Here is a 27,035-nt window from a genome sequence, read left to right as displayed (position 1 = left end):
GATTGATTTTTCCCCTGTTTTTGTTTCTTACCTGTGCTGTCTTCCTGGAAGAGGATGGACCCAGAATCAATTGTTTAATGTTCAGATGTCAGGTGAATTCTCTCCCAACTTCATCACTCTGCTTTTCCAGGCTTACCAAAAGCTAGAAGTCTCAAGGGGCTCCTTTACCACGTAGGCACCCCTGGGGACAAGTCTTAACAAATTTCTGGGGGTAAACAAAATTTAACCCTGAAGAGAATGACGACTCCTCATGAAAGAGGGTTTCCTGTCTCTTTCAGTTTATAATTAACAGGGGCCTCTGAGACTTGATGTTGATGATCCCAAAAATAGCTTTCTCCCTTACCCACTAAACTTATCTGAATAGAAGATGAGTTTATTTTTAGGGGGGGAAATGCCTTCAAAACATCCTTCACTTTATATTCACATCTCACCTTGTAGTAATATCTCACTCGTGGAGCAGGTGCTTGAACAACTTTCTCACACAAAAAGCCTTCTTACAATAGTTGCACTACATCCAGCAACACGCACCTGGCAATAACCTGTGCCTGAATAAGTCAGCATCTGCAGCACCTGTTTGGTGGCCCCTAACTGTGGGAACTCAGCAGGAGTCCATACACGCAGTTCAGGTGAATACTGAAGAAGGGATCTGGGAAAAAAAAGGGGGACAATGTAATCAAGTGAGGTGGGAGTGGGCATATTAGTCATAGATTTGTAGGTAAAAAGCTTTCCCTATACTTCTGCTAAATCATAGAAATATAAACTGGAGTAGCCTACCTGGCTCTGGGTGCTCATGCTAAGTTCTGCTCTGAGCTCCAGTAATGGCTGAACTGTGGTACCTTTGGTGTGAGCCGTGAGGGCTGCACTTTGTTCGATGAGCAACGACTTCCACAGGTCGTGTTTCCTCTTCTTCCCCTTCGTCCAAGGAAACTTCTGTGGAGCACCAAACACTCAAAGTTTCATTGCTCATGCTGTTCTTCTGTGGACACCCTTCTTTTATTCTGTTCACAGCTGTCCTGCTTTGGGAAGTTCTCTGAACAAGAAACCGCTAATCACTGTTTGCCTGTTAAGACTCACATTCAAAACCATGTGAAAAATTAGGACTGCCAATGGGCAGAATCATCACTTTGAAGTGGAGGAAATGTCTGCTTCAAGGAACACCTGGTGACATGGTCTCCATTGCTGACATACACCGATGAACTATTAGATCTGTTATACTTGCATGCAGATAGTATGATGGCAGGTTTGTGGATACCTATCCTGAAAGGTGTGTGTGGAATATCCATGAGAATCGGAAAATTCTCTCTTATTTCCTCACTGCTGACAGATAGATTTGCAGGAAAGATGTAAGCTTGACTTTGCAAGATTTTTTGTTCCTCTTCCTTTCCCCGCTTAGCACAATCTTTTCTCCAAACCAGAACACTCATTAGTATTTGCTAATTCTTTCAATTCTTTAAAAGTCCTGCGAGACAGCTTTATATTAATGTACCAAAGCAGAGCCAAATGGCTTTGTATTTATTGCTGTCTAATAGCGTGTGGCCTATGTTCTGATTTGATTGAATAGCTCAGTCTTTTTTTTTTTTTTTAACATGTTATCGAAAAGGATGAACAAATAGATTAGTGTATTAACTCACTACAGTTTATTACGGTTATTAGAAATGAAACATAGCAATGGTCATATCACAGGCATATAACAATAAATCAGAAGATTAATTATGGCACCCCTAGCCCCTTCGAATCCACCCTGGGGCCCAAGCCCCGAGCCACACCATGCCGCCTCCACCCCTGCTCCCAACTGCAAGCACCCACTTTCTTCCCAGGAAAACATCACCCAGAGTCAGCACCCAAAGGAAAGAAGCTCCACTGAGGCTTCTTCTCTGGGCAAAGGCAGGAGAGAGGTGGACTCAGCTCAGAGCCTTTGTTCTGGACAGTGCACTTGTATGGAAGAGAGTACAGGAAATCTCTCTCCCAGGCCATGAAGAAACAGCCATCTTCTCATTTTCATCACAAAGTTTACAGGTGTCTTGCAGTTCTTGTGGGCTGACTAGGACAGGATCCAGAGCCTTCATCAGCTTTTGGTACATGACAATGTCAAGAATGAAATAACAGTAAGCCCTTTCATCAGCAAACTTACAATGCCGTCCAGTGGAATGAGCCTGGGGGTTCACCTGGGGAATAAACAAGGTGGTACAGTCCCCCCCTGCTCGGGACAATGGGCAGTCATTCTCACATTAGGAAATATAGACCAGAGTTTTCCACAAGCATTGCCGCTTAGACAGCTATCGCTAAAAAATACAGCCAACTCAATGCAAGTACTAAAGACCTTGCAATTTTCTCCTGCAGACTCATTTTTTGAGCTCAGCCCAAACTTCCATGCCCATCTTCACCAACTGTGAAAGTTTTTTATAACATATAGCAAGTCACCATTGTTTTCATTAACTCTGAAACATTGCAGAGTTCTTATGTACTCCTGTGCCACTACACAGCAGCTCTTGGGGGGCGGGGGCGGGTAGGAAGTATTCTCAAGCTTACAGAAATGGAAATGCAGTAAATTGAATTGAGCATTGAAAGAAGCCCGCAGGGGAATGTTACAAGATCCTTTTTAAGGTAATGTCCATTTTTTTCTGTTTTCCAACAGATATCAACCTGTTATTCTCATTTTGTTAGCATTGGTAATGCACAACTTATACCATTCTTCTATGACACTGCTTCCTAAAACTTGTTACATGTGCACACATGGACACACGTGTCCTCTGCAGGTTTTTTTTTGTTGAGACCCTCACCAGCTAAACAGCATTACAGCAACCAGTGGTTCCAGGCAACGCACTACTTACAGTTTCTTATAGGCAAATGTCAAAACTGGAAGTCTGTTGTCAATAGTTACAGAGATATTTCTGCATCAATAGATAGCTTTCTGTTACTGACTGGTGCTTGTGATGAATGAATTAGCCATCCATGTTCTGTTACCACTGTAGGAAGAATATGTGATCCTGTGTGAAAGAGGAATTAAGAATAAAAAGCCACTCGTATCTAACAGCAAGAAACAGGAGGGGAGTGTTAACACTAGAGTGCTGATAGCAAAGACACCTATCAAACTCTGTCAGTATCATTTCTTCAGAGTTTTCCTAGGCTGGCTGATGGTGCTACAAAATTAAAGTATCTTTGCTGAAGCTTATAGCTCTGGAGGGATTTATCATGTAGAATCAAGTTATGAAGCAAACCTTATTCCCTTCTTCCTCTGCATGATCTGGCAAAGAAAGTAGGAGAAGCATGTGGCTGGAGATGGCTCTGATTCAGGAAAGAGACTGGATCCCTCTGCATAACCTTAACTTTGATGGGAGTCATTTCCAGCGTTCTCTGCCTCAGCACAATTAAAAAGTGAAAAAAAAAAAAAAAAAAAAAATCCAAGTGAACTACAGGGCTGCCAGGGTGGCATGAGTAATCCAGTGCCGGGGGACAGTGGGACTGGGGACGCCAAATATGGCGGTGGTGAGGGTCAGATCCAGAACCATGAATCGCTCTGCATAAAATCACAAGTTTTTTTTTTTTAAATTGTTTTGCCGTTCTTGCTTGGTCTTCTCACTTTGGATCTCTCTCTGTGCCAAAGCTGCCCATTTATGGAATAGCCAGCCATGCAAGAGCTGCCAGATGTACTGAACGGTAGTCCTGGCTTTGCATACCATCTGCCGTCAAGGACAGACTCACAGAGCTTCTTCCTCTGCCGCCTCCTGTCACCATGCTCTCATCAGTGTCTCCAGCTGATGTCCAATACATCATTGCATCTTCCCTCTGGGGTAGACCACCCCTGCGTTCCACTCCCCGCACAGGGAGCTCTCTTCACAACCCTCATGACTCAAATCCCATTGCATTCATTTTTCCCAGTCTCCTTTCCCCTCCCCTTGGCAGCAATGGTTGTACAGATTGGTAGCTGCAGTGTGATTAAGTTATTTTGTCAGTATCCTTTTCTATGTAATGAGAAGCTGTGAGCCAACTTTGGATCCAAGACTAGCCTGCCAGTCTGTACATTTGCAGATATAGCTGATAGAAACTAAGTGCATTTGAGAGATTTTCAAGTTAGCTCCTGAGAGACTGACATCCCCTAAAGGTGGTGTTAATACTCACAATTAGTTTCTAAAACTTGCTACAATTAATATGGCCACATATTAATTTTGAATGTCACTAGGCAATTTTTTTTTTTTTTTTTTTTTTTTCAAAAAATGAGGCAAGTCTGGTACTTGCTATAGTAGCAGTTATAGACCCCTCCGTGATCTAAACCGAAAGCCACCTAGGAATATAAGAAGTATACAAGAATATGTCTCCCACATGCTTCATTGCTCCCCTCACCATAATTCTACAATTTATTTTCACTCAGTCTCCTGAGAGGTGAGAAAGCAACAGGTAGAATAAATGTATTATCTGAGGTTACCCAGCTCCGCCTAGGTGCAATGCTCAGGTAAGTCCCAAGGGGTCATGGGCTCCAGCAGGCACAAATGGGGAAACTCCAAACTTTGTCCCCCCTGTGCTGACTGGCCAGTCAGTTGACTGGGCAGTAAGTGCTTTTGGACAATAGATAAAAGTCACCTTTCCACTGAGATTTTAGATCCTGCACCACCCCAGTTGTACAGTTTAGAAGGTACCTCTAACTATTTCTCTAAAAAAAAAGACACATTTTTCAGACCTTCCCTCTTAAATCAGACCATAATGCTCACAGAGGTGGTGAAAAGAGTTTGCAGTCACCATGAACACCAGACCTGCTCATCAGAAGATTCTGAAGAGATATAAGGGAAACCTTGGCTGGATTGCTGCCAACTATACTGCTTGAGGGATGAGGCTGGTGGGCTGTGGTGAGAGCACTGCTAGAGCGGAATATAATCAGGCATTAAGTTCTGTGTAATGCAGCTTCAAGCATCTGAAGTTATTTGCTCTTTTCCTACAGGATTCATGACTGAGGCTCTTGCAGACAGAGAGCGGTTTGACTCTAAAGCAGATTATTTATTGCTTCATATGTCTTTTTCTAACAAAAAATTAAAATAAATTCTATTAAAAAAATGATGTTCTAAAAAATATTCATTGTGAAAAACAACATTCTTCATCTTTCCCCTACCTCTTACCAACAGACCAAAATCTATCACTTATAATCATTCTTCATAAAACGAACATATGCTGTTAGTGATCAACAGGAAGATAATAATTTCATATAGGTAAAGTACTGTACAGTACAGCAGCTCATGGCAGGGATTTGTTATAAGAGTGCTTAGGATGATAAACCATGTCTCCAAACACCAGTAAAATCTCAGCAGCAGTCACCAACCCACCTATCAAGCACCTGTGAAGACAAAGGAAACTGTTCTTTGTTTAACCTACATTAGTCATTCAGGGAAAAATAATCCTCATATTTCATAGTATAGTTGAACAAGAAAAAATCCATTTGATACAACTTTTTTATCTTCTCAATTTGATCTGAGTTCAGTTGTCTGAGATACTCCAAGGTGATATCACCATTAGTTCGTTTCTCTGAGCCATACCTCTTCAAGTTGGGGTAGTGCAGGCTCTCTGGTGCTCCAATGACCTTCAGAACATGCTCAGAATCTAACCCAAGAGTTTCATACTTACCCAGAACATCATAGTGAATGTTGCAAGGATCACAGAGCAGAAACATTGGTTTCCAGTGAATGTCAAGAGCATTTGGCGGTTTTGCTATAATGAAGTTGACGAACTCCTGGAAACTCACTTTTTCAGAAGAATTTTTATTTTTCCTGAACATTGCCCTAATTTCATTAGCAACAGTGATACTGTAGAATGGCTCAGAGTGCAGAAGCTTGTCTCTGTAAGCTGAAACCAGCCGTTCCAAGGGATGCCTAGTGAACATCACTTTGGTGTAATTGTTCAGGAATTGCTTTTGTATGGCAGGAGGGTAAGTCACCAGCTTTTTGATCAGTGAGGTTTGGTGGATGTGATCATGCTCAATTTCAGAAGCTTCTGCATTCAAGTCTGCTTGGAGAAGAAAAATAGTTCTTTTCCAGTTGGAGCAGCCTACCTTGGGCACCTCACAGTAGATAAATTTGTGTTTGTGCTCCACAAAGAGCTGGTTTGCAACATGAGAATCCAATTTGCTTCTTAAATTAAGAAGGTTGTTCTTTTGGCAGATAGAAGCCAGTGTGCTTTTGCGATCATTTTGAATTGCCAGCCAGTTGTCTGTGGGATTAAGAAAAGCATCTGCCACCAAGGAAAAAATTTAAACCATTAGTGTGAAATAGACTTATATAAGTCTCTTTCTTCATAGACAATCATAGCACTCAATCAGTCTCCCCGTATACAAAAATTAATGAAGATACTAAAATCAATTTTTTGTTTACTGTCACCAGACTCCACTATGGCAAACATGCAATAAACTACCCTGCTTTGTGAAAAGTTTGTTAAAATGAAAACTTTCAACATGTTAGCATTACTCTAAGCAAGATCGATGTTCTAATACTTCTAATGTCAACTGGTTTTTATAGTGCTCTTCCTCCAATACGTTGCTAAGATAGCTATCACAGTGACAGGGCCTTGGATATTGTCATAGTATTGTTTATCACCTGGGCTCCATAGTTACTTTTTAACACATTTGGGAAAGGTGTTCCTGGTTCTAGAAAACATTAAGTCTTTCTGTTGGTAAATTCTTTACTCACCTGTTATGTTTTTTGGTCTCTTACAGAAAAATCCAAAAAGAAATATCCCAAAAATAAAATTTGGGAGAAGGAAAACTAACACCTTCTGGTTCATATTATTTCACAGGAAGGAGGATGACGTGATCTCTAAAGTAGAAATTTGCCTTTCTGTCAACAAGGAAAGATAATACAAGTTAGATTTTGTATGACAGATACAACAAAGATACATGGTATTCTCTTACAGAACTTACGACAGCAGAAAGACCTTTCAAGCCCTATAAAAACAGGCTTTGCTAATAAGTGAAAATTCTCCTGTAAAAAAGACTCACCACAATTATACCAAACAGACAAATAATGTGATCATTTCAAAGTATTACAAAATTCCCCCCTTTCTCAGAACAATGAACTGTGTATGAGCAAATACTCCTCCCTTCTCCTCATTTAAAGCTGGTGTTCCTGCCAAGCAAACTATCCCTTCACATCCCTATCCCTAACCTCATTTAGGTTATTGTTAATGAAAAAGGAGGTGATTGGTGACAGCCAACACAGCTTCACTAGGGGCAAATTGTGCCTGACAAACTTGGTGGCCTTCTATGATGGGGTTACAGCATCGGTGGATAAGGGAAGGCAACTGATGTCATCTACATGGACTTGTGCAAGGCATTTGACACTGTCCTGCACGACATCCTTGTCTCTAAATTGGAGAGACATGGATTCGATGGATGGACCACTCGGTGGATAAGGAATTGGCTGGATGGTCGCACTCAAAGAGTTGTGATCAACGGCTCAATGTCCAAGTGGAGACCAGTGATGAGTGGCGTTCCTCAGGGGTCGGTACTGGGACCGGCACCGTTCAACATCTTTGTCGGCGACATGGACAATGGGATCGAGTGCATCCTCAGCAAGTTTGCCGATGACACCAAGCTGTGTGGTGCGGTCGACACGCTGGAGGGAAGGGATGCCATCCAGAGGGACCTTGACAGGCTGGAGAGGTGGGCTCGTGCGACCCGCATGAAGTTCAACAAGGCCAAGTGCAAGGTCCTGCACGTGGGTCAGCGCAATCCCAAGCACGACTATAGGCTGGGCGAGGAATGGATTGAAAGCAAGCCCCGAGGAGAAGGACTTGGGGGTATTGATTGATGAGAAGCTCAACATGAGCCAGCAGTGTGCGCTTGCAGCCCAGAAAGCCAACCGTGTCCTGGGCTGCATCAAAAGAGGCGTGACCAGCAGGTTGAGGGAGGTGATCCTGCCCCTCTACTCCGCTCTTGTGAGACCCCACCTGGAGTACTGCATCCACCTCTGGGGTCCCCAGTACAGGAGATACATGGAGCTGTTGGAGTGAGTCCAGAGGAGGGCCATGAAGCTGATCAGAGGGCTGGACCACCTCTCCTATGAGGACAGGCTGAGAGAGCTGGGGTTGTTCAGCCTGGAGAAAAGAAGGCTCCGGGGAGATCTAATTGCGGCTTACCAGTACCTGAAAGGGGCCTACAGGAAAGATGGTGAGGGACTGTTTATCAGGGAGTGTAGTGATAGGACAAGGGGTAATGGGTTTAAGCTGAAGGAGGGTCAATTTAGATTAGATGTTAGAAAGAAATTCTTTACTGTGAGGGTGGTGAGGTACTGGAACAGGTTGCCCAGAGAGGTTGTGGATGCCCCCTCCCTGGAAGTGTTCAAGGCCAGGTTGGATGAGGCTTTGGGCAACGTGGTCTAGTGGAGGGTGTCCCTGCCTGCGCCAGGGGGGTTGGAACTAGATGATCTTTGAGGTCCCTTCCAACCCAAACCATTCTATGATTCTATGATTCTATGATTTAGGATTAGAGAGATGCTTTTTTTTTTTTTTAAATAACCTTACTTATTGGAGTCTGGAAGTATAAAGTTTTCTGTAACCTGCAACAGGCCTATCCACAAGCCTATGATGCATTCAGGATGAGACTCTTCCCATCTCTTGCACTGAAGCTTTCCACTTTGTACAAATAAATCAATAATCACTGCAGGACAAACTCGTCCACATTCCAGGAGAGAATCCTAACTACTAGCAATAGATGAATTCTCCCATTCTCTCTCTCCCAAAGACACTGCAGTGTATGTATGTTTGCTACCACTGCTGCCCCAAATGGTTCACTATGGCAGGAAGCATATGGAGGCAGCAGAGGAAACAACAGAAAAGGAGACGTTCCATGTTCACAGATAAAAGGAGAGAAGGCCAATGCAGTCCAACACTCAACGTATTCCTTCTCCTGCGCTCACTCATTCTGTCCCCTTGCACTTTCTGGAGAGAGAGCTCTCTAAGTCCTCTCTTCAGTCTTACTGTGTTGCCCCCATTAGAAAGCTCTTCATCAGCATGCTTTTCATCACTTTTTATTTGAAGTAGCAAAATGAAGCGCAAAATCATTAAGTGCAAACATGACATTCTATTTCTGTCCCATAAAGTCTGCACCATCAAAAAGTCAAGCAATACTATATTCCTTTTCTGCTTTTCAATTTTTCACGCTGAACCTCCTGGCAATTAACCCATCATTGCCTGGATTTCTTGAGGATATAACTTCAACTTTTTTTTTGTTTTACTTTTACAAAGATAGAACATGACCACATCAGAAGTTATCTGTGGTGCTCCCTACCCCCTACCCCTCCCCCCAGCAGTGTGGATGTACATCAGCTCCAGTTGCCATAATTGAAACTGGTTTCCTGTGTGTTCTGAGACAGCAGTAGAGGCAGCACCAGCTAAGTTACTGAAAATGTACTTGCACACAAGGCTTCTGCCTTTCTGGGCTGATGGCTGATTATTACATCACACATCTTTACCAGAATATCTTCAAACTCATACAGTTAACAGCATTACTAATTATTAAATCTCTCTTATTGTAGGCATGACCTGAGAAATGGAGAGGGATGACCGGTCACTATCTCTGACCTGTAAACATCATTATGAACAGATCTGCAGTCACATATATTAATAATTTACTCATGTTTACCTTAAACTGTTACAATACTCATTCAAATGAATGCAGTATTTTTACACACAATGGCATTTAGACAATATTTTTGCATTTTGTTGGCTGCATAAGACCATTCTAAAGGCTACAAGAAAAAATATGGGTTGATCTTTGGCCTTTAACTCTTTCTTCACTGCACGTCAATTCTCCCTTCACTTGTGATCTATTGACTTCTAATGCATCAAAGGCTGTTTTCAAGGCCAGCTAAAGTCAGTCAGATTTTTCATTGATCTCACAAGGTCCAAGATTGAGTGATCTCTTTTTATTCTTTTTCAGAACTCGTTTGAAGACACAATTTCACACCGTGTAGCAATTAAAATAAATATGACACTAAATAATTCTGTACAGGGACTCTTTGTTAGAGTATGCCTAGGAGAAAGAGGTTAGGCTTCATTTACCTTAAATGCTGTCACCTCAGGGTAGTTACTGTTATCATACTTGTCTCAGGAATCAGATAATGAACAAGATTAATTTACCCTATTTAGATACTTGTATCATACGTATTTGTTAATTAAATTACTGGTACAGAATATAAGGTCTGCCATAAGACACATTTCATGTTAAAACATGTCAATGAGTCACCAGAAGAAAATGGAAGAGACTTGCCTCCTTGAGGGAAAGAAGCTGTTTATAAGCTAGTCAAACACAGGAGACAACCCCTCTTCTAACACATTTGCATATTTGTGGAAGCAAAAGAATCTTTATTTTAATTCAAGACAATGGTCAGACCATAAGGAGGGATAGAACGAGCTCCAAGGTGACAGGTGAATCTGTCTGGACCCCTTAGAAAACTTCAAAGTGCAGACTGGCTGTAAGAGCTAAAACCATCCATCAACAAGGGAAGTCAACATGATGATTCGGAGAAGCTACCTGAAGGTGAAGTCCAATGGCTTCTTCTGAAGACGTTTTCTGATGGGAGAGCCCAATACACAGTTCCGTGTAATGCAAAGTCTCTGATCATGAAAGTCACCTAAGAGCAACCTGAGGAATAGGAGGAAAGAAAATTCTGAGCGCCATTTTGACAGAAGAGGGACAAGTCACCTGGAAATGAAAAATGGGGGAAAAAAATCCAAAATAGAAAACACTTTTGTGATACTGTGATACTTTTTCTTCTATTTCTTCACTTATGTTTTTTCCAGATATTTGTAATTGCATTGTCTATGTTAGATGTAATGAATTAATATTTATATTTGCATTTTACCTCATCCTACCTTGAATTAAGTGTGATTTAATGTGACTGGGTAACTACAAGGCTTTCCTCAGTCAAGGTGTGGTAAGTCTATTAATACAACAACTCCATAATAAATAGTCTAGTTCTGATGTAACCTAAGGGCAGCAGAATGGACTGCCACAGGCAAGGTGGACAGATAGTACCATAGGACTCAAAAAAAAGGCAGAAATGTCTTCTAATGAAAAGTAACACAGCAAGGAGTCAGAGATCTAAATGTCTCTTTGGAACTAACATATCCCCAAGGAGAGGAGAATATACTAAAAACTAAGTATAGGGCATTAATCTGCTTTGTTCTTGTTACACATAGTTGGGGGAGTGGATTTTTTTGTTTGTTTGTTTGTTTGTTTATTTCCAATGAAGCATAAAATCTTCTAGATAACAGCCTTACACTGCAGTGTTGGGTTTTGCTTGTCCTTCAGATCACTTCATTACAGATCAACCATACGTAGCCAAGGCTTATTATTTTCAACTCTGTGTGTCTTACTGGATTCTGCAGATTTCATCAGAAATCACTTTATGACTCTCTCATTACTAAATGGTAAACCAGGCAGTAAGAGGAATGATCCTCATAGAACCCTTTTTTGCAGATCCTTTTCAGAAGGATTTCTATGAGGCGATGAGATTTTTTGAGGGCTGTCAGTTAGCTAGTGTTTAATTCCTTCAATATGTGTCCAGCTGATTTGATGGTTTTCTAGCTCCTTAGCCAAACATGCTGCAGTATCAAGTTGAATGCTTTATATAATTCTAAATCCACTATATCAATGTTATTACCTTAATCAACCAAACCCAAACAAAAATAGTAAGTCAGTTTGGTGAAATCCAGTTCCTATAATGTAATCCAAACTTTCTATGTGAGAGCAACCAGAACAATTGCTCAAGGCAATAGTGGTAGCAAACGGGGAACAGATTATTGGAGAAAGCAATGCCAATCACCTCATGTGCATGTGAGATGGGAAAAAGTCCTGAAGCCCTCATAAAATGAGATATATTTATTGAATTCCAACCTTCTTTTCACTACTGATAATTCTACCATCTCCCTCTACTAATCCAGTGTTAAGATTCTTTTCTTCCTGACATACACACTCCTTATAACAAAACCAAAAAAAGTTGTATCACATTGCTCATATCTTTGTTCTCAAGTTTGCTGACCGTGTAATGTTTTTTCCATCCTTCCGTTTCCTTCAATAAATTTATGACAATTGTCTGCTTATGACCATTACTTTTAACATCCCACTTTTCTATATGCTACACTAGGTATGGAGGAGTGGTTGGCAACCTACTTGCACATCCTCTGTATGTCAGGATAGATCATTTGACCCAGAAGAATTCTCTATTTCAATGATAAAATTGCACTTTTGCAGGATTCTCACAAAATTGTCATATGCCTGAGTTATCAGATAATTTTTCCTGTTAAATTGCTTTCTCTTGGTCCATTTGTCTTATACTTGCTTTCCATTTTGTGGTACCAGACCTTCTGCAACCACCCCATACGTCTGTTAGTGGTCTGGACTTTAACTGTTCATATCATATGTAGCTACACCACAAGCACTCACATTTATCCAACAACTTTGGTTTTGTAATGAGTTCCTTTTCAATTAGGAAACATTTAGACAGTCCAAAGATGTTTTAACAATAAAGTCATGTGAGTACATGACCTAGCACATCACACTCAGATTGAAGCTCTCCCTCCTGCCATGCAGGTTTATGCCCAGCACAGGCACCAATGGAGCAGATTGCATTGCCTTTAACAGGTATCACTGGTACGTCGTTCTGTCCTTAAACTGCTAAAACAATGATTCATAATATAGCATTCCCTAATCCTTCTCCTGGAATTGCTGAACCATTGCAATTGAAAAATCTGCAGTTTTTAAAGAAGTATTTTAAAAAAATCAGTCTGAAAAAACAATATTTTGATATTTTTATAAACAATTAGAAGTACTATAAGTGGAAATGTTGAATAATGTTAAATCTTTATGTAAGACACCTATTACCCAAGTACAGAAATACATGTACATCCACTCATGTGTGTGTGTATATGTATATATATTTCTGAACTATATGCGTGTGTACATATATATACACGTACACATACGTGTAATTCAGAAACACATTAATATCAGTTACACTGGCATATTATTTGCTCGAAGTAAACTAACTAAGTAGGTTGATAAGGATTTAAAGTCTCCTGGCGATAAACTTACAAAGGTGTGTCTCAAGCTAATTTTTTGTAAAGACAGAACTTGGTCCCAGCTGAACATATGGGATGATCCTCTGCACCCTACTTGACGATAAGTGGGACTTTCCAGATTAAAAGAATGAAACGACAACAATACTTATTTGTGTTCCTGATACATTTGAAGCCAGAAGTAAAAAAAGGTACCAGTAGGGCAGCTCAGTGGAAGGCAGGGAAAATCTCTGGAAACAGATAACATTCTCAGTAGCTGAGCCTCATTCTGTACTTAAGCCCTGTTAATCCCTTCAAAAAGACAACTGCAAATACATACATACTGATATGTACGTGGGTTCACAGAGGTGAGGAGGGGATGACGTGTACAAACCCCCCAAGGAACAGCTAGAATAAAACATGAACAGGAAAAACAAGCTTTTCTGGATGCAGTTTTGAGGGTGCTGTTTTAACAGGGTGAATTGTGCCTTTAGAAGCAAGAGCCTTCCTCACCCAAATCTGCAGCCCCCTTGTTCCTGTACAACTTGCCATGGATGGACAGGAGGGAGGGAGGGAGACCCCAGAAACTGGAGTCTCAGCAGGCAGGCTGGCCTGCTCCATGAAGTGGAGAATCATCAGTGGATAAGGAACCTCCAGCAGGCTGCTGACAGCCAAGGGCCAGAAGAACCATCTGATCTGGGTCATTTTGCCAACAAGAGCCAGGGTCTGACATCGTCTCACTTGCAGCAGCAAGGGCTGAAAGGTGTTATGTGAGAATGGGTACAAGCTCAGTAGGAAGACAACATATGAGTTAGATTGGGGGCTGACAGGGGTGTCCTACAGAATACCACACTTCGCAGCAGTGAGGTGGGTACAAAGTCACAATTTCCAACACAGGCACAAGCTAAAACTTTTGCTCCCTGCAGGGGTTATCTCAGCCCTCCATTACTGCAGAAGATTTCTTTCTGGTCTCAGCAACTGCAGTGCTATCTTCCTCATTGCCGTCATTAAACTGCTTATTATTCTCATTAAACCAGCTTCTTATGCCTGTCTTTTAGCTTCTCCTTCTATATTTCATCCCACATCATCTTCCTGTCTTGCCTTCCAAGGTTTTTCTTTACCTGTCATTTCTTATGCAGTATTAAAAGCTCAACTTTACTTTCTGATCAGTCATGTTGCTAGCCCCTGCTACCATTAGCCCCTGCTATCAAACAAATAATTTCTGCTTTCTCCTCTGCTGCCCTTCTGACGTGGTTTTGCAAAAAACACCAAAACCAGCACAACCCCTTTTAGGAAGAAGTTTCTGAAGCATCTACAGAGCTATTACATTTTTCACCTAAAATCACTCCTTAAAATCTTCCTTTTCAGGGATGCCAACACCAGTTAGGCTGCCAGTGTGCTAAAACTGTTACCAACCAGCCCACAAAAGAGCAAGTGAAAGGAAGAGCCAATTTGAGGATGAAAAGAACCAAAGTGAGGAGGGAAAAAAAAAAAGAGTATATGGGAAAAGGCAGCACAAAGTGTGACAGAAAAACTCCCAGAGAGGCAGGGAGCAGCAACTTGAGGAAAAGTGGTAGAGCCAGGGCCATGGGAAATAGAAAGGCTGTGTAGCCTGCTGAGACAATGCTGTGGGAAAGGGAGGTAAAGAATGGGAGTGGAAAGGACACAAAGTATAATTCAGTGAAGTAAAGATGGGGAAGAACGAACTCAAGGAAATTAGTATAGAAAAGAATATGCAAAACAATTACCACAGATATTTAAAGAGGAATGAGATTAAATGCATTGCAGTCACTCATGCACTGGAACCCATCCCTTACTATGTGATCAAACTTATCTCTGTTTTCCTTCCTGTAGTTGTAGCCAGAAAGACCAGCTTTTGATTTTGTAAGTATGGCCACTTCCCATTGATATTGTCAGGGAGCAGTGAGGGACAGCTCTTCCCTTCCTGGTGGGGAACTGGGAGACAAATGCAATAATCACACAGCCAGTGTGGCAGGGGCCTCACCAGCCTGTATCCATCACCAGCCCTGAAGGGTGAAGGCCTGGAAATGGTGGCCAGGTTCAGCCAAGACCCCAGATCATCAGGCAGAGCCACAGTTTACATTGGCTCCAAGGTGGGCCCCGTTCAGCTGGGCTGTGGGGAGCTGAAGACCAGCCCTGCTGCAGCATCACTGGGGCAGGGACTGATGGCTCCAGGGGGCTGACATGGGGTCCTGGGCTGTGGGCAGGGTAGGGGAAGCCCCAGGGGGCTGGGCAGGGACAGTAGGTGCCCTGTTAGTGCTTTCAGGGCCTGACAGATAATATGAGAACAGAGTCCACCTCCTCTGCTTGGTTACCTGGTAATGGGCTTATCTAAATGCTTAATTCAAAATCTCACGCATGAATCAACTGCCATTTAAACCACTGCAAAACCAATCAAAGGAGAGCAGCCTTCAGCACTTTCTTCTAGAGAATCTAGATGAGCCTAAGAAACTTGGAAAGGAGGAGGAAAGGTAGAAAAGGGATAATGGAAGAAAAGCTTAGAACATGATGCACATCTACGACAGTGGTAATTAATGACCTCCTCCCAGGCTTGTTTCATGGGAGATGTGACCTCAAAAAATCCCTCTCCTTTTCTCATTATATTGATAACTAGGTCTCTGGCTTTTCATGTGTCTTATAGTTCCCTCCCATATTTCTCTTTTTCAGTTACTGTTGGTAATAGCAATGTTGTCCTTGCCATTCAGGTCTACCCACGTTGTCTCAACCCTAGATCCTTTCTGTCCCCTCCTGCTTTTCACCTCCCTGTGTAAACTTGATTCATTCATTGCTGTCATTGCACTCTAAACAGCATAGCCAGAACTGTCTGTAACAGTCACGGTTGCTTAGCACACAGCCCCCAGGCAACCTCCCAGCTGCAGTTCACCTCATTATATCCTTCTGTATTCCCTCCACTAGTACCCCTCTGCCATTAACTGATGGCAGCCATGATCTCTCTTTCTCTTTTTACAATCAAGTGCATAACAAATGTCTCTGCTTAAATTATTTTCCTTTTTGCTCTCATCTCCTTAAGCTTCTTCTATCATTCTAGTCCAGCTTTTGACCCTAATTTTCAGAATCCAACACTGGTTTGTCCAAAACCATACCTCTAGTCTCATTCCTCCCAACTCTTTCTTTTTTGTACTCCTCCAAAGACTCCTGTACAGGAATCATGTACAAGTCCTTATACCAGTATTCTGCTCTTTTACAGAAATAACCTCTTCGCCTGAAACATCCTGACACTTACTGACAAACTGTGTGTACGCATTCTTCTCTCTTCTTACATGAATCTAGGTCTATTTTTCCTGTCCTTCCTGGTCTCCTCTGTATTGCAGGACAAGCTGTTCAGCAGAAATGTTACATTTAAAGTCTGGGGTTTTTTAAAACATGTTTTTACGTCCTACTATGGCACATGCAGTATCAGATATTAAGAAGTTAGGAAATAGTAGCATTAAAGTGGTGCATGAGCTAAGTCATAGAGAGCGTAAGATGAAGTAGCTGCTGGCTTTTGGCAGCACAGTCTTGAAACTAAAGAGCTGACATTTCAGAGTATTTAACATTACAATACACTCTAAGTTCAAAATAGTCTTGCTGATTGAGTTACAGATATGAATGCTCAAAAGATCTGCAAATCTGGTTTCCAGAGCCTGCTCAAGTACCCAGAAAATGGAGAATGGGTAGTCAATGAGTCTCTGAAAAGGTGGGCGCTCCACACCACGTGGGATTATTGTAGCAAAGTACCCAAACTCTCATCCTAAAACCTCTTCCCTGATTCACTGCACACCCTCCTTCATCTGCTGTAGACAGTGGGGATCCTACTGCATAGCCCTAGAGCATCTCAAGAGCATGTCCATCCTGCGAACTGAGAGTGTCAAGTTGTGTGGAATATCTTGTTTCTTTAAAAAACAAGTGTTGAAAAACTACCGGAAAACGTATTCATGTGGCATCATAACAACATGCAGAAAAATTATTGTCAATGGTGAATCATTTAGCTCCCTTGGCCGATCTTATGATACTCACTCTAATGGAAAAACTGATGGTGGCAGTGGGTTGCTGTCTTCTGAACAAACCCAGCATTGACAATCACCAGACCCAAACTTGTCAGACTCACCTGCTGACCGCAACAAAATTGCAAGACTCAGGCATGCAGGATGCCATTCCTGGCACTGGAGGAGAATGGTCCCTAGCACAGCTTGTCCCTGCTTCCCCTGCTCCCACCATCAGCATGGCCTGCCCAGAGTCTTCCACTCCTGCTACCCCCAATTCTACGTCCTCGCACTCCACTCCCCAGCAGCAATCTGACACTGAGTTCCCCTCCCGCTGGACATGTATTTGTATGAGCACCAGTGCTTTTCCCTCAGCCCCTGCCCCAGGTGTGACCCCTTCTCCCCCAGTCCCTGCTTCCACTTCTCAGGCAAAATTTTAACCCACTCTCCAGCAAATCCTCACCTCCAAAAGCCATCCTCATATCGTTCCCAGTCAGCTTGCCCAGCAAGTCCTGTTTTCCAGCTTCCCAAATGCCCATCAGATCTCACCCCGATTCTGCTGTTCAGTCTTTCCCCACACAAGCCAGCTCTTTGCTGGCTCCCACTGCCAGACTCCTCCCTTAGTCTCCTCAGTGAGCCTCACAGCCCCCCACACCAACCACACTTCCGAGCCCGGCTCATCAGATCTGTCTCCTTCTTCTTCCAAGCCTCCTACGCAGCCCCACTGCTTCTCGCTCTCAGCTCTGTACTCATCTCGTTCCAGGCTCTGCACTTCAGCTCCTCTAGCTATTTTAGTATCTCCCAAACTATACTGACACATTTTCCTTTCCTTTCCCTCCCACATCAATTTTCGCACTGCTCATCAAGGCACAGTTTCTTCCTGCTGATTTCATTCTTTGAATCTATTTTGCCAGTGATCCCCAACACTTTCCCCCAAAAAAATCTTGTTCATGCTTCCCTTGTTATTTAAAACAGGTGGTTTACTCCCCTGTGCCACCTCAGTCCAGCAGAGGTTTCACTGAGAATATACAAGAGGAATCCCCTTAACCTCATTTTTCAAATGCTTTTTCCAAAGCCTGCAAAGTACCTGAACGTCTTAGAGGAAAGGTCACCCGAACCATTTAAGATGAGAAAAAAGGGCACACTTTCCAAAACACCCTATATAAAAAGCTATAAACTAGGCTTTTAAAAATTATCCTGAGGCAGATATCTCGCATGGAAAATTTCTGCTTAAACACTTGAAATTTGACAAAATCCTATGCAGCTGCATTGAAACAAGAAGAGTCAAAATACGTATTACCCTTAGCAAAGCCAGAAAGTGAATGAAAGCCTCTGTCTCTTCATTCCAGGCACCATCAACTTTTAGCTGTATGTTAAACTCCCCAGTTCTTAACTAAGGGGAGATATAGCAATGAAAAATAGACTGCCAAAAAAATCCTCTGTAGATTCACTTCATCATGGTGTGATTTCAAAAGCTAAATAATGTCTCAGTTTATTTCTTGAGAGATTCAATGGCAATTTCTAAATATACAAATAAAAAAAAAAAACCAACAAAAAACCCCTCACCAAACAAAACCTAAAACAACTCTGTGACAAAGAAATCTTTGCTGAGATTTGACTACACTATGATAGTAACAGTAACATGAAAACCTACTAACAATCTAATTTTACTCACCGATAAGACAACCTCCGTGGAGATTTCCCATTTCTCTGAGTGATGGTAAACAGAAAATAAAGATTCATAAAAAGAAAGAAAGATCAGTTCAAAGAGACATATTATTTTAATATTATGTTTAGGTATGCAAAGGAAATAGGGGAGAGGTTTTTGTCTTCTCCTCACCTGGACTTCAAGGCTAGGCAAAGTGTTTCTGCATCCATACAGATGCTTTCCCAGGAGAGCATCTGAAACACTCTGTATATGTAGTATTTGCCTTTGTTTTGATTAAATGTCCAGCTAAAAATGCAAGTGTTTCCCTGTGAATGTTTAGGTGAGCATCTCCAGTTGCACATTACAAAGCAATGTGCTGTGTCTGTCTCTGGGTATAATGAGCAGTATTTAACCACTCCCTGTGTATGGTCTACAGCAGCTGTCAGATCCTGCCAAGCGCTACAACAACAGCCTGCCAAGAGGCTGCCTGCTAAGCAACCAAGAAGGAGGATGGTTGGGAATATGAGAGTAAAGGTAGTTTGGTTGAGAGCAACTGTGATGTGATAACATATGTTATTTTTAGATAAGGAACAAGAGGAAAGATCAATTCAAGCCCAACGGTCTTTATACATATAAAGAAGATTCCAATAAACTCTGGGAACTGGAGGTAAGTTCTCATGGGAAACATGGCTGAAGCAGAAGCAATTCAGTAGAGTTGGCAGTTCCTTAAAGAAATTATGTTTAGGGTACAAACACAAACAATCCCACACAGTAGAAGGATAGGAAGTATGGTCAGAGATCAACTTGGCTAAGCAACACGGTCTTCAATGACCTGAAACACAAGAAGGAAATGTACAGAAAGTGGAAACCAGGTCAAACTCCTAAGGATAAGTATGAAAGAATAGCACAAGATGCTGAAACAAAATCAGAAAGGATAAAGCACAAATTTAACTACAAAAAGCAATGGACCTAAGGGATAGCAAGAAAACAAATCTGTAAGGAAAAGACTAGTGATAGCTCACTTGTAGAAGGCTGAAGTACATTTTCTATCACTCTTCATAAAAGGATGATCTGTAGTTACGTGACTAATAACTAAACACAGTAAGAAAGAACCCATCTGAAACAGGAAATGAACAGGTCTGAGAATAAGTTGTAAATATTGCAGTTCACCTCATCCTCAAGTATACCTCTACAGCACATCTCCAGAAGAGCTCTCTATTGGTCATTGACTGTACTTAGTCTCCCTTGACTGTGATAGGAACCCCTGCCCAGATATAGATGGCAAGTTTATAGGCAGCTAAAATTAGGTGAAATGACTCCTATCCATAGTGACAGCTGGGCCTGAGGAAGTGCATAAGAAGACACCTTGACAACAAAGCTAAGGTAAGCTCAGAGCTGTTAGCTTCCTCTGAAAACTCTCAGAAGTTGTGCGAGAAATGCGTGAAGAGGTGAACACAGTGCTCATCTTTAAAAAGCCAAGAAATGAGGAAGAGCCACTACAGGGCTTACCACTGCCCAGACTGGCATGATGCCACTTTTTTTTCTACTGAACATCCTTTCAGCTCTCATAAGAAATACGTGGCATTTCTCATAAGAATATGTGGCAAAAAGACTGCCATCTTCCAGAGACTTGTGTATCTGATATTTGATGGTTGTGCACTGCTTTTCCAAATGTCAGAAATATGCCTGTCCCTTTCCTGGGGATTCCTAATGGAGTCTGCTAGAGATGTACTCTTTATCTGCTGAAGCCTGCCCTTCTGGTGAGCTACTCCACAAACTGCTAATAAGACATGGAGCTCATTTGCCTCAGGGGGCACTTTGTTACAAGGCTGCAGAATCAGGTGCTTCATCTCAGAATTTTTTCATGTGCTTGTTCTTTGTATTAATCAAACTTCAAGATCATATGAATTTAATAAAGTATCCTGGCTGGGCAGAAAGGATTAAAGTCTTTTTGCCTGTCTTCTATCAATGATCCAGTACTGTCAATGTATAGACATTCTTGGCAAAAGAACTGGATGACCAGCTGAAAGAAAATTGCATAGAGTGCTGCTGTACTAATGCACTAAATGAGTTCCTAGGACACAACTTCATTGCCAGCAGTGTTGATCATTACCTGCATTGCCTCTGCAATTCACTTATGTAGACATGTCTGGGTGATTTTGCACAGAAAAAAACTCCTTAAAGCAGTTTTAACCTTTCAGGAAAATTACATATTTCACATTTTAGAAACTATTTGAACCAGGAAAAATCCATTTGATACTGCTTCCTGGTCTTCTGAATTTCTAGCGAACACTGCATTTGTCTAAAATACACAAGACAATCTGTTTCTTTGAGACATGCTTTTTAAACTCAGAGTAATATACAACATAGCATGAAATTCATGCTTACCTAATACAGAATACTACAGGACTCATACAACAAATACTGTTTTCACAAATTCATTATTCTATGATTTTTTCTCTGGGTAAACTTTTCAGACTTTGCTGAAGAAAAGTTTTGGTGAAGGCTAGGTATTTCACCTCAAATAAGGCTGAAAAGAAAGCTTTTCAAAGGAACAAATAAACTAAAGCCTTCATTTATTCTATCAGAATTTTAAAACTTTATAAACTTCGACAGACCGAAAGAGTTGGGATTGTTCAGCCTGGAGAAAAGAAGGCTCCGGGGAGACCTAATTGCAGCTTTCCAGTACCTGAAGGGGCCTACAGAAAAGATGGTGAGGGACTGTTTATCAGGGAGTGTAGTGACAGGACAAGGGGTGATGGCCTTAAGTTGAAGGAGGGTCGATTTAGATTAGATGTTAGAAAGAAATTCTTTACTGTGAGGGTGGTGAGGCACTGGAACAGGTTGCCCAGAGAGGTTGTGGAGGCCCCATCCCTGGAAGTGTTCAAGGCCAGGTTGGATGGGGCTCTGGGCAACCTGGTCTAGTGGAGGGTGTCCCTGCCCATGGCAGGGGGGTTGGAACTAGACGATCTTTGAGGTCCCTTCCAACCCAAACCATTCTATGATTCTATAAAACCAGGGAATAGCCTTAAATCTAAAGGCAAAGTCTGTCTTCCAGTGTGAGCATAGACCTTTCAACTATAACCACATCCATCTAAACCCACAATGTGATACCAGTGACTAAGCCCCAAAGGTAAACACCAATAGCTGTGCTCCTGAGCCTGTTTTCCGGTGAAATTAAGTAGAAGATGTAATAAAATGTTTGATAAACTTAAAAGTCCAAGGTCCAAGTTCCAGTACATGAAGCGATAGCCATCATGAGGAAAAAGTCCTGGTCCTTTGAGGATAAAAGATGCCAATGATATTTTCAGATGTGAAATACATTTTTGTGACACTGTGGAATTGTTTTATAATATCAGTATTGTTATGAGGCTGCAAAGATGACAGATTTTAATTTAAACCAGTTTAATTAGTAGCAAAAGTATCTAAAACTAAGTAGTAATTAAGATAAACCACAGCTTTCCCACAACTTCTCTCCTCCAAAAAGAAAAGAAGCAATAGCAGCATCTGGATTTAGGATAACTAACATAGCCTTGGAAAAGTATATTTGCATGAACCTCTGCTATGATGCCCTCTGGAAAGTTCATCACTTTTTAAATTATTGACTCTTCATTGGTTATTTGTTTTTCCCCCACAGATCCCAGTTCATCCTGAATATAGTAATACAAAGAAAATATGGCTTTCAATGGCCCTTTTTACAGTTATTTAAGAAGTGGGACATAGAATCATGTTGTATAACCATAATATGGGTTTTACAAACATGGCTAAATATACACGTGCCCAGCTTTGACCTGCGGCATGCTCACTATAGCAGAATGAAAAGTATCTACATGAATGAGAGGTGAAGATGGCAGAAGCTCTTTATACAGTCACAGTTAAATGGCACTTTTAGAGGTATCTCTTGCTTCATCCACAGAACACAGGGATGATTAAATGTATAAAGTATACCTCTGTTTTACATTTACGTGCTTACTCAGAAAATCTGCCGATACAGTTGACAAGAATTTCTAACTAGTGAAGCGCTCCTAGTGTACGTGAAGCCTGAGGGGAAAAAACACAAGGTGATCCTTCATTTCAACTTCCTTTGTTTCAAATTTAGAACTTTCTTTCAAAAGGCTAAAATTTTAAAAAGATTAAAGCAGAGTATGAAATAGAAATAGAAGCTGGTAATTAATTTGTATTCTCAGTAAGCCTCAGCAAACCCCATTCAAACACTGTAAGAGCTGAAAAATGAAGGCAGCTTACTACTTCCAAAATAGTGTACTAGAACTCATCTTGCAGGTAAAAGTTTTATTGTGGAAAGATTACCAAAGCAGCTTCAGGTTTTGACACATAATGCAAAAGAAAAGAGTATTCTGGAAATAATCTCAATAACGAAATGACAGTAAAAGAAGAAACTTGTGTGCACTTTTGTATTCTCTGTATGTTTTCGCGAATAAGAGTCCTGGTGCTAGTATAAAAATAGGTTTACGACATCACATTGGTAGCTAAAAAAAATTCAGAAGTTTGAAAGGGCAAAAATTCTTGTTCCTTAAGAGGATTTTCTAGAGTTTTACAGCTAAAAGTTTTAGATATCAAAGGAGAAACTGAAGATGCTAAGTAAGATTTTATCCTGGCTTTTAATCAAAGCAGATAGGAAAAAAATACAGAAAATGTAGAATGTAATATCCCATGAAGTTTAAAATAGTCTATAAATAACACCAACATTTCTTCTTACTACTACTTTAAATCTATCGTCTACAAAATAGCATTTTATCTGATTCGTGCATCTCCCTTACACTGATAATTACACACAATATTTCTCAGGTAATAGGAATTAGTCATTGGATATCTAGCTAAAATTTTGTGTATTTCTTATTTTCTTTTCACTGCAATTGAGGCAATGTAAAAAAACCCAAACAAACAACAAACCACATCAAAGTCTTAACAACTGCAAAATTATTTCTGCGTCTCACGAGATCAGTTGAAAAGCCAATTGCCTTTGACATCACTAAGCCTAAAATCAGAACTCAGTATCTTTTAAAACACAAAAAGAGGATACAAATACTTTGATTTACTCACAAAACACCTAGAAGAAAAAAAAATCATACTAATATTCTAAGAGAAATAGAAAAAAAGAAGAGAAAGTACCTCTACAGCATTTTCTGTCTCTGGAGCTTCCTGTCTGAATACAGCTTTGCACAACTGTGGTTCCAGTTTGCTTTCTGTTTACTTAAAGCCTTAGCTCACATAAAAAGAAGGTGTATCCTTGAATACTATATGTACAGCACAACCCATTGTGGTCTTTCTTCAGCGAGAGTTTGAATTTTTTTCTTAGCAATATTCGAGCCTAGAAAAAAATGGAAGAAAACATTTGGGCTGAGTGACCTTTACCTTAATTTTTAACATTTTCTTTGATTGTAAATATTTTCCTTCATCCATGCACTATCCCTGCACTACGCAACCTGTCGATTTCTACTTCAAAAGGGTCTGATTCAAAGCTCTCAGAAGTCTGGTTGAGATGTTTCAGACACTAATGTCAAACACATTGATTTCCACCTATTCTGGAGTGGTATGCAATCATTTCACTTCTAGCCTGCCTGGGTGCTGAGAGCTGTTTGGTGACCTAAGAATGGACAAAAGTCCATATTTGAAGTATACAAAGGGATGTGTATGAAAGTGTGTGCATTGGATTCATCCTGAGATTCACATTTATAGAAGGAGAGAGGGAACTATGAAAGCAGAAAAAAGGAATTCAATACCTTAATACTATGCATTTGGAAATCTTTTTCCAATATGTCTCCTTAACTTTCTTGCAGGTCACTGATGACATTATGAAAAAAGTTGTTCAACTCTAACAAGTACATAAATAGAAAATGGGCCTATCCTACATATAGCGCCCTGTGTACATAGCGCACCTTTGTCATGAGCAGCAAGGGGACTGTATGAGGTAAGCTGGGCTTTCTGAGCCTGACACATTACCTGCTGACAGTAACAGCAAGTTGAGCTCACAAAAGCTTTAGGCCTGATTTGGGACACAGCAGCTTCCTGTAGTTCTGCATCAGCAGTTCTGCCTAGGCTTGTCTTTTAGTTCATTTCACACCCTTGTTCGTACCTCAAAACTGAGACTCTGCAGTCTGCAACAGAGTTAGGTGCTTAGTTTGGGAGATGAAAATTAGACCACATCACAAGACGACACTGACAGCCTAAAGATGTATATCACTGGTACTCACCTATCCAAAGAGAAGGGCAACACGCTAAGAACCAAGTCCACAGCATGAGCCTGTTGTGTTCAGTTCCTGTAAAGCCTAAAAGTGGTATGGTTTCTATTAAAAAATGCAGATGTGCAAGTGGATTTCTTGATAAAGTTGCTGATTTTATGCGTTCTGCACTATATTAACTACTGTCCGTTTAAACAAAAGGCAAGAAAAGCCACAGAAGTTCACTGGAAGTTGTTCCCCAATACATTTGTTTGTTGTCTGTGACTTATTCATGCTCTGATGCATGATGGACAGTTATTGACTATTTTGGCCAATCACAATTTAATAAGCTTTTAAGATTGAATAATTTCCGTATAATCTTTGTATTGTACCCTATTAGTCAGAGCAACACCTTATCAGCTAAAAACACAAGGGCATCAGTTATACATTACCTATTTATAATTTAAACTACCAACCAAAACTACTGTGACAAAAGTGTGACCTACAGGCAACAATCATCAGTTATGACTGTTTTTAAGACAGCAGTTGCTATAGAAGAATCCAAAGATCATTGTTCTTATCTGCATACGAAACAGATGACAATTCCCACCCAGTAGGCCTCAGTTACAAAGGAGTACTGCTGATAAAATAAACTGATCCTGATGGAGTGTGCTCATTATTAGGGAGCCTAAGCAGAAGCCTCCAACATAGCAGGATAAGTGGCTTTGGTATTAGAGAAATAAGGGTTTTTTTCTTCCTTTATCTTACTCTCATGTTTTCATTAAAAGCATGGGGAAATATATTTACGGTACAGAAAAGGCATAAGCAGATCACAAAAAGGTATTTTACCATGTTTACATTTGCAGATGTGAGAGAGATCAGCAAATGCTGATATTATTACAGAATAGCATGGTGCAACCTGAAGAGAATCTTTTAATCTCAGTCTCTTAAAAAACTTAGCTGCTTTCTTTAGTAGAGCTTTTTTTCATTCAGTTCCATTTCCACCTGTAGTGGGAAAAGGAGAAGATATAGCAAAGGAAAAAAGTGCCCATGTTTTCAGTTTTGGTGCCCTGTATTGCAGCATCCCACAGCTCCTGCAAAGCTGGAAAGTCCTGCTTGCCATACATACAATTCCTGAAGAATTTAGTGGAAAATTTCCACAACTTAAAGACTTGACTTATTTAGACAGATGTAAGGCAGCCAAATATATTTCCATGAAGTTCTATTCCCATTCCTGGAACAACATTGATACCTTCCTGGTTCACATCACAGATGTTTGAGAGCTTCTTAGTGAAATGACTGAGAGCTTTAGTATAGGAAAAACATTCCTAGACCTAATGAGGCAAGAGACTGGTTATCTAGGCTAGCCTCTTGCAGAACTCATGTCTGAGTTACTGCTGAAACTAAATACATGGGTTTGGGCTAAAACACACTTTTCAAAAAAGCACCCATTCTTGATTAAAATATTTTTAATGATAAGGAATCCATCCTCACTTCTTCTCTCTTAACTCACCACCCTTTGTGTCTTTCCTAATAAAAATTTTCACCTTTTTCCCAGCCTGAACTTGCCTAAACTCAGTCACCAGCCCCAGAATCTTGTTAAACATCTCTCCAGCCAGACTGAACAGACTTCTGCCATCAAGCTTTGGTCTGCAAAGTGGAACAAAGACAGGAATAAAAACAAGCAAAGAGCAGCTGGTGACTTTGAAATGTACTCATCATAAACACATTTCAGGTATTTTGGTTATTCTTATGACCACCCCCAATCTTCAATATCATCCATAAAGCACAAACAGAAGTACTAGAGCTGGTGCCAGGAAAGAGCACACATCACTAACACAGAGAAAACAATCAACTTCATTAAGTCAATGTTTGAAACGCAGTATTTTCCCCAAATGTATCACACAGGAGCCTAAAGGGCTGGCTTCATCCTTTCTTGTCATATGATGGCTTGTAGCAGGCATTAGTTATTATTCTCTTTTATCCTTTATCTTCTAAAACACTGACCTGCAACATAATACACTGATCTTGCTTTGGAAATATCAAATAAATTCTAGTTTTAATAGCAAAAATTAATAAGTAAAAATCAAACTTACACATTTTCAATCTGAACAACTAAATTTGGGAAAGATTATAAGTAACAAATTCTTACAATGGAAAAAAGTTGTA

At 40.8% G+C, this 27,035-nt stretch overlaps 1 protein-coding gene across 2 annotated transcripts; it reads right to left on the bottom strand.

The window, feature by feature from the left end:
- Positions 1–1,617: 1,617 nt before the first annotated feature.
- LOC129207684 (carbohydrate sulfotransferase 9-like) lies at positions 1,618–26,218 on the bottom strand. 2 transcript variants are annotated; one of them, XM_054828985.1, is made up of 6 exons: positions 25,716–26,218; positions 24,900–24,974; positions 23,818–24,016; positions 10,511–10,621; positions 6,669–6,815; positions 1,618–6,213 (listed from the first exon to the last, which is right to left on the bottom strand). In XM_054828985.1, the coding sequence occupies exons 5-6, from the start codon at positions 6,760–6,762 to the stop codon at positions 5,363–5,365; spliced, it is 945 nt and encodes a 314-aa protein (XP_054684960.1). In that variant the 5' UTR covers positions 6,763–6,815; positions 10,511–10,621; positions 23,818–24,016; positions 24,900–24,974; positions 25,716–26,218; the 3' UTR covers positions 1,618–5,362. The 2 variants fall into 2 exon arrangements, with proteins under 2 accessions (XP_054684960.1, XP_054684959.1); XM_054828984.1 differs by lacking the exons at positions 23,818–24,016; positions 24,900–24,974; positions 25,716–26,218 and adding an exon at positions 17,503–17,613.
- Positions 26,219–27,035: the final 817 nt, after the last annotated feature.

The sequence above is a fragment of the Grus americana genome, chromosome 5, assembly GCF_028858705.1.
Source record: "Grus americana isolate bGruAme1 chromosome 5, bGruAme1.mat, whole genome shotgun sequence".
Taxonomy (NCBI): domain Eukaryota; kingdom Metazoa; phylum Chordata; class Aves; order Gruiformes; family Gruidae; genus Grus; species Grus americana.
Note: the sequence above shows the minus strand (reverse complement) of the source record. Positions and strands in the feature narration are given on the sequence as shown.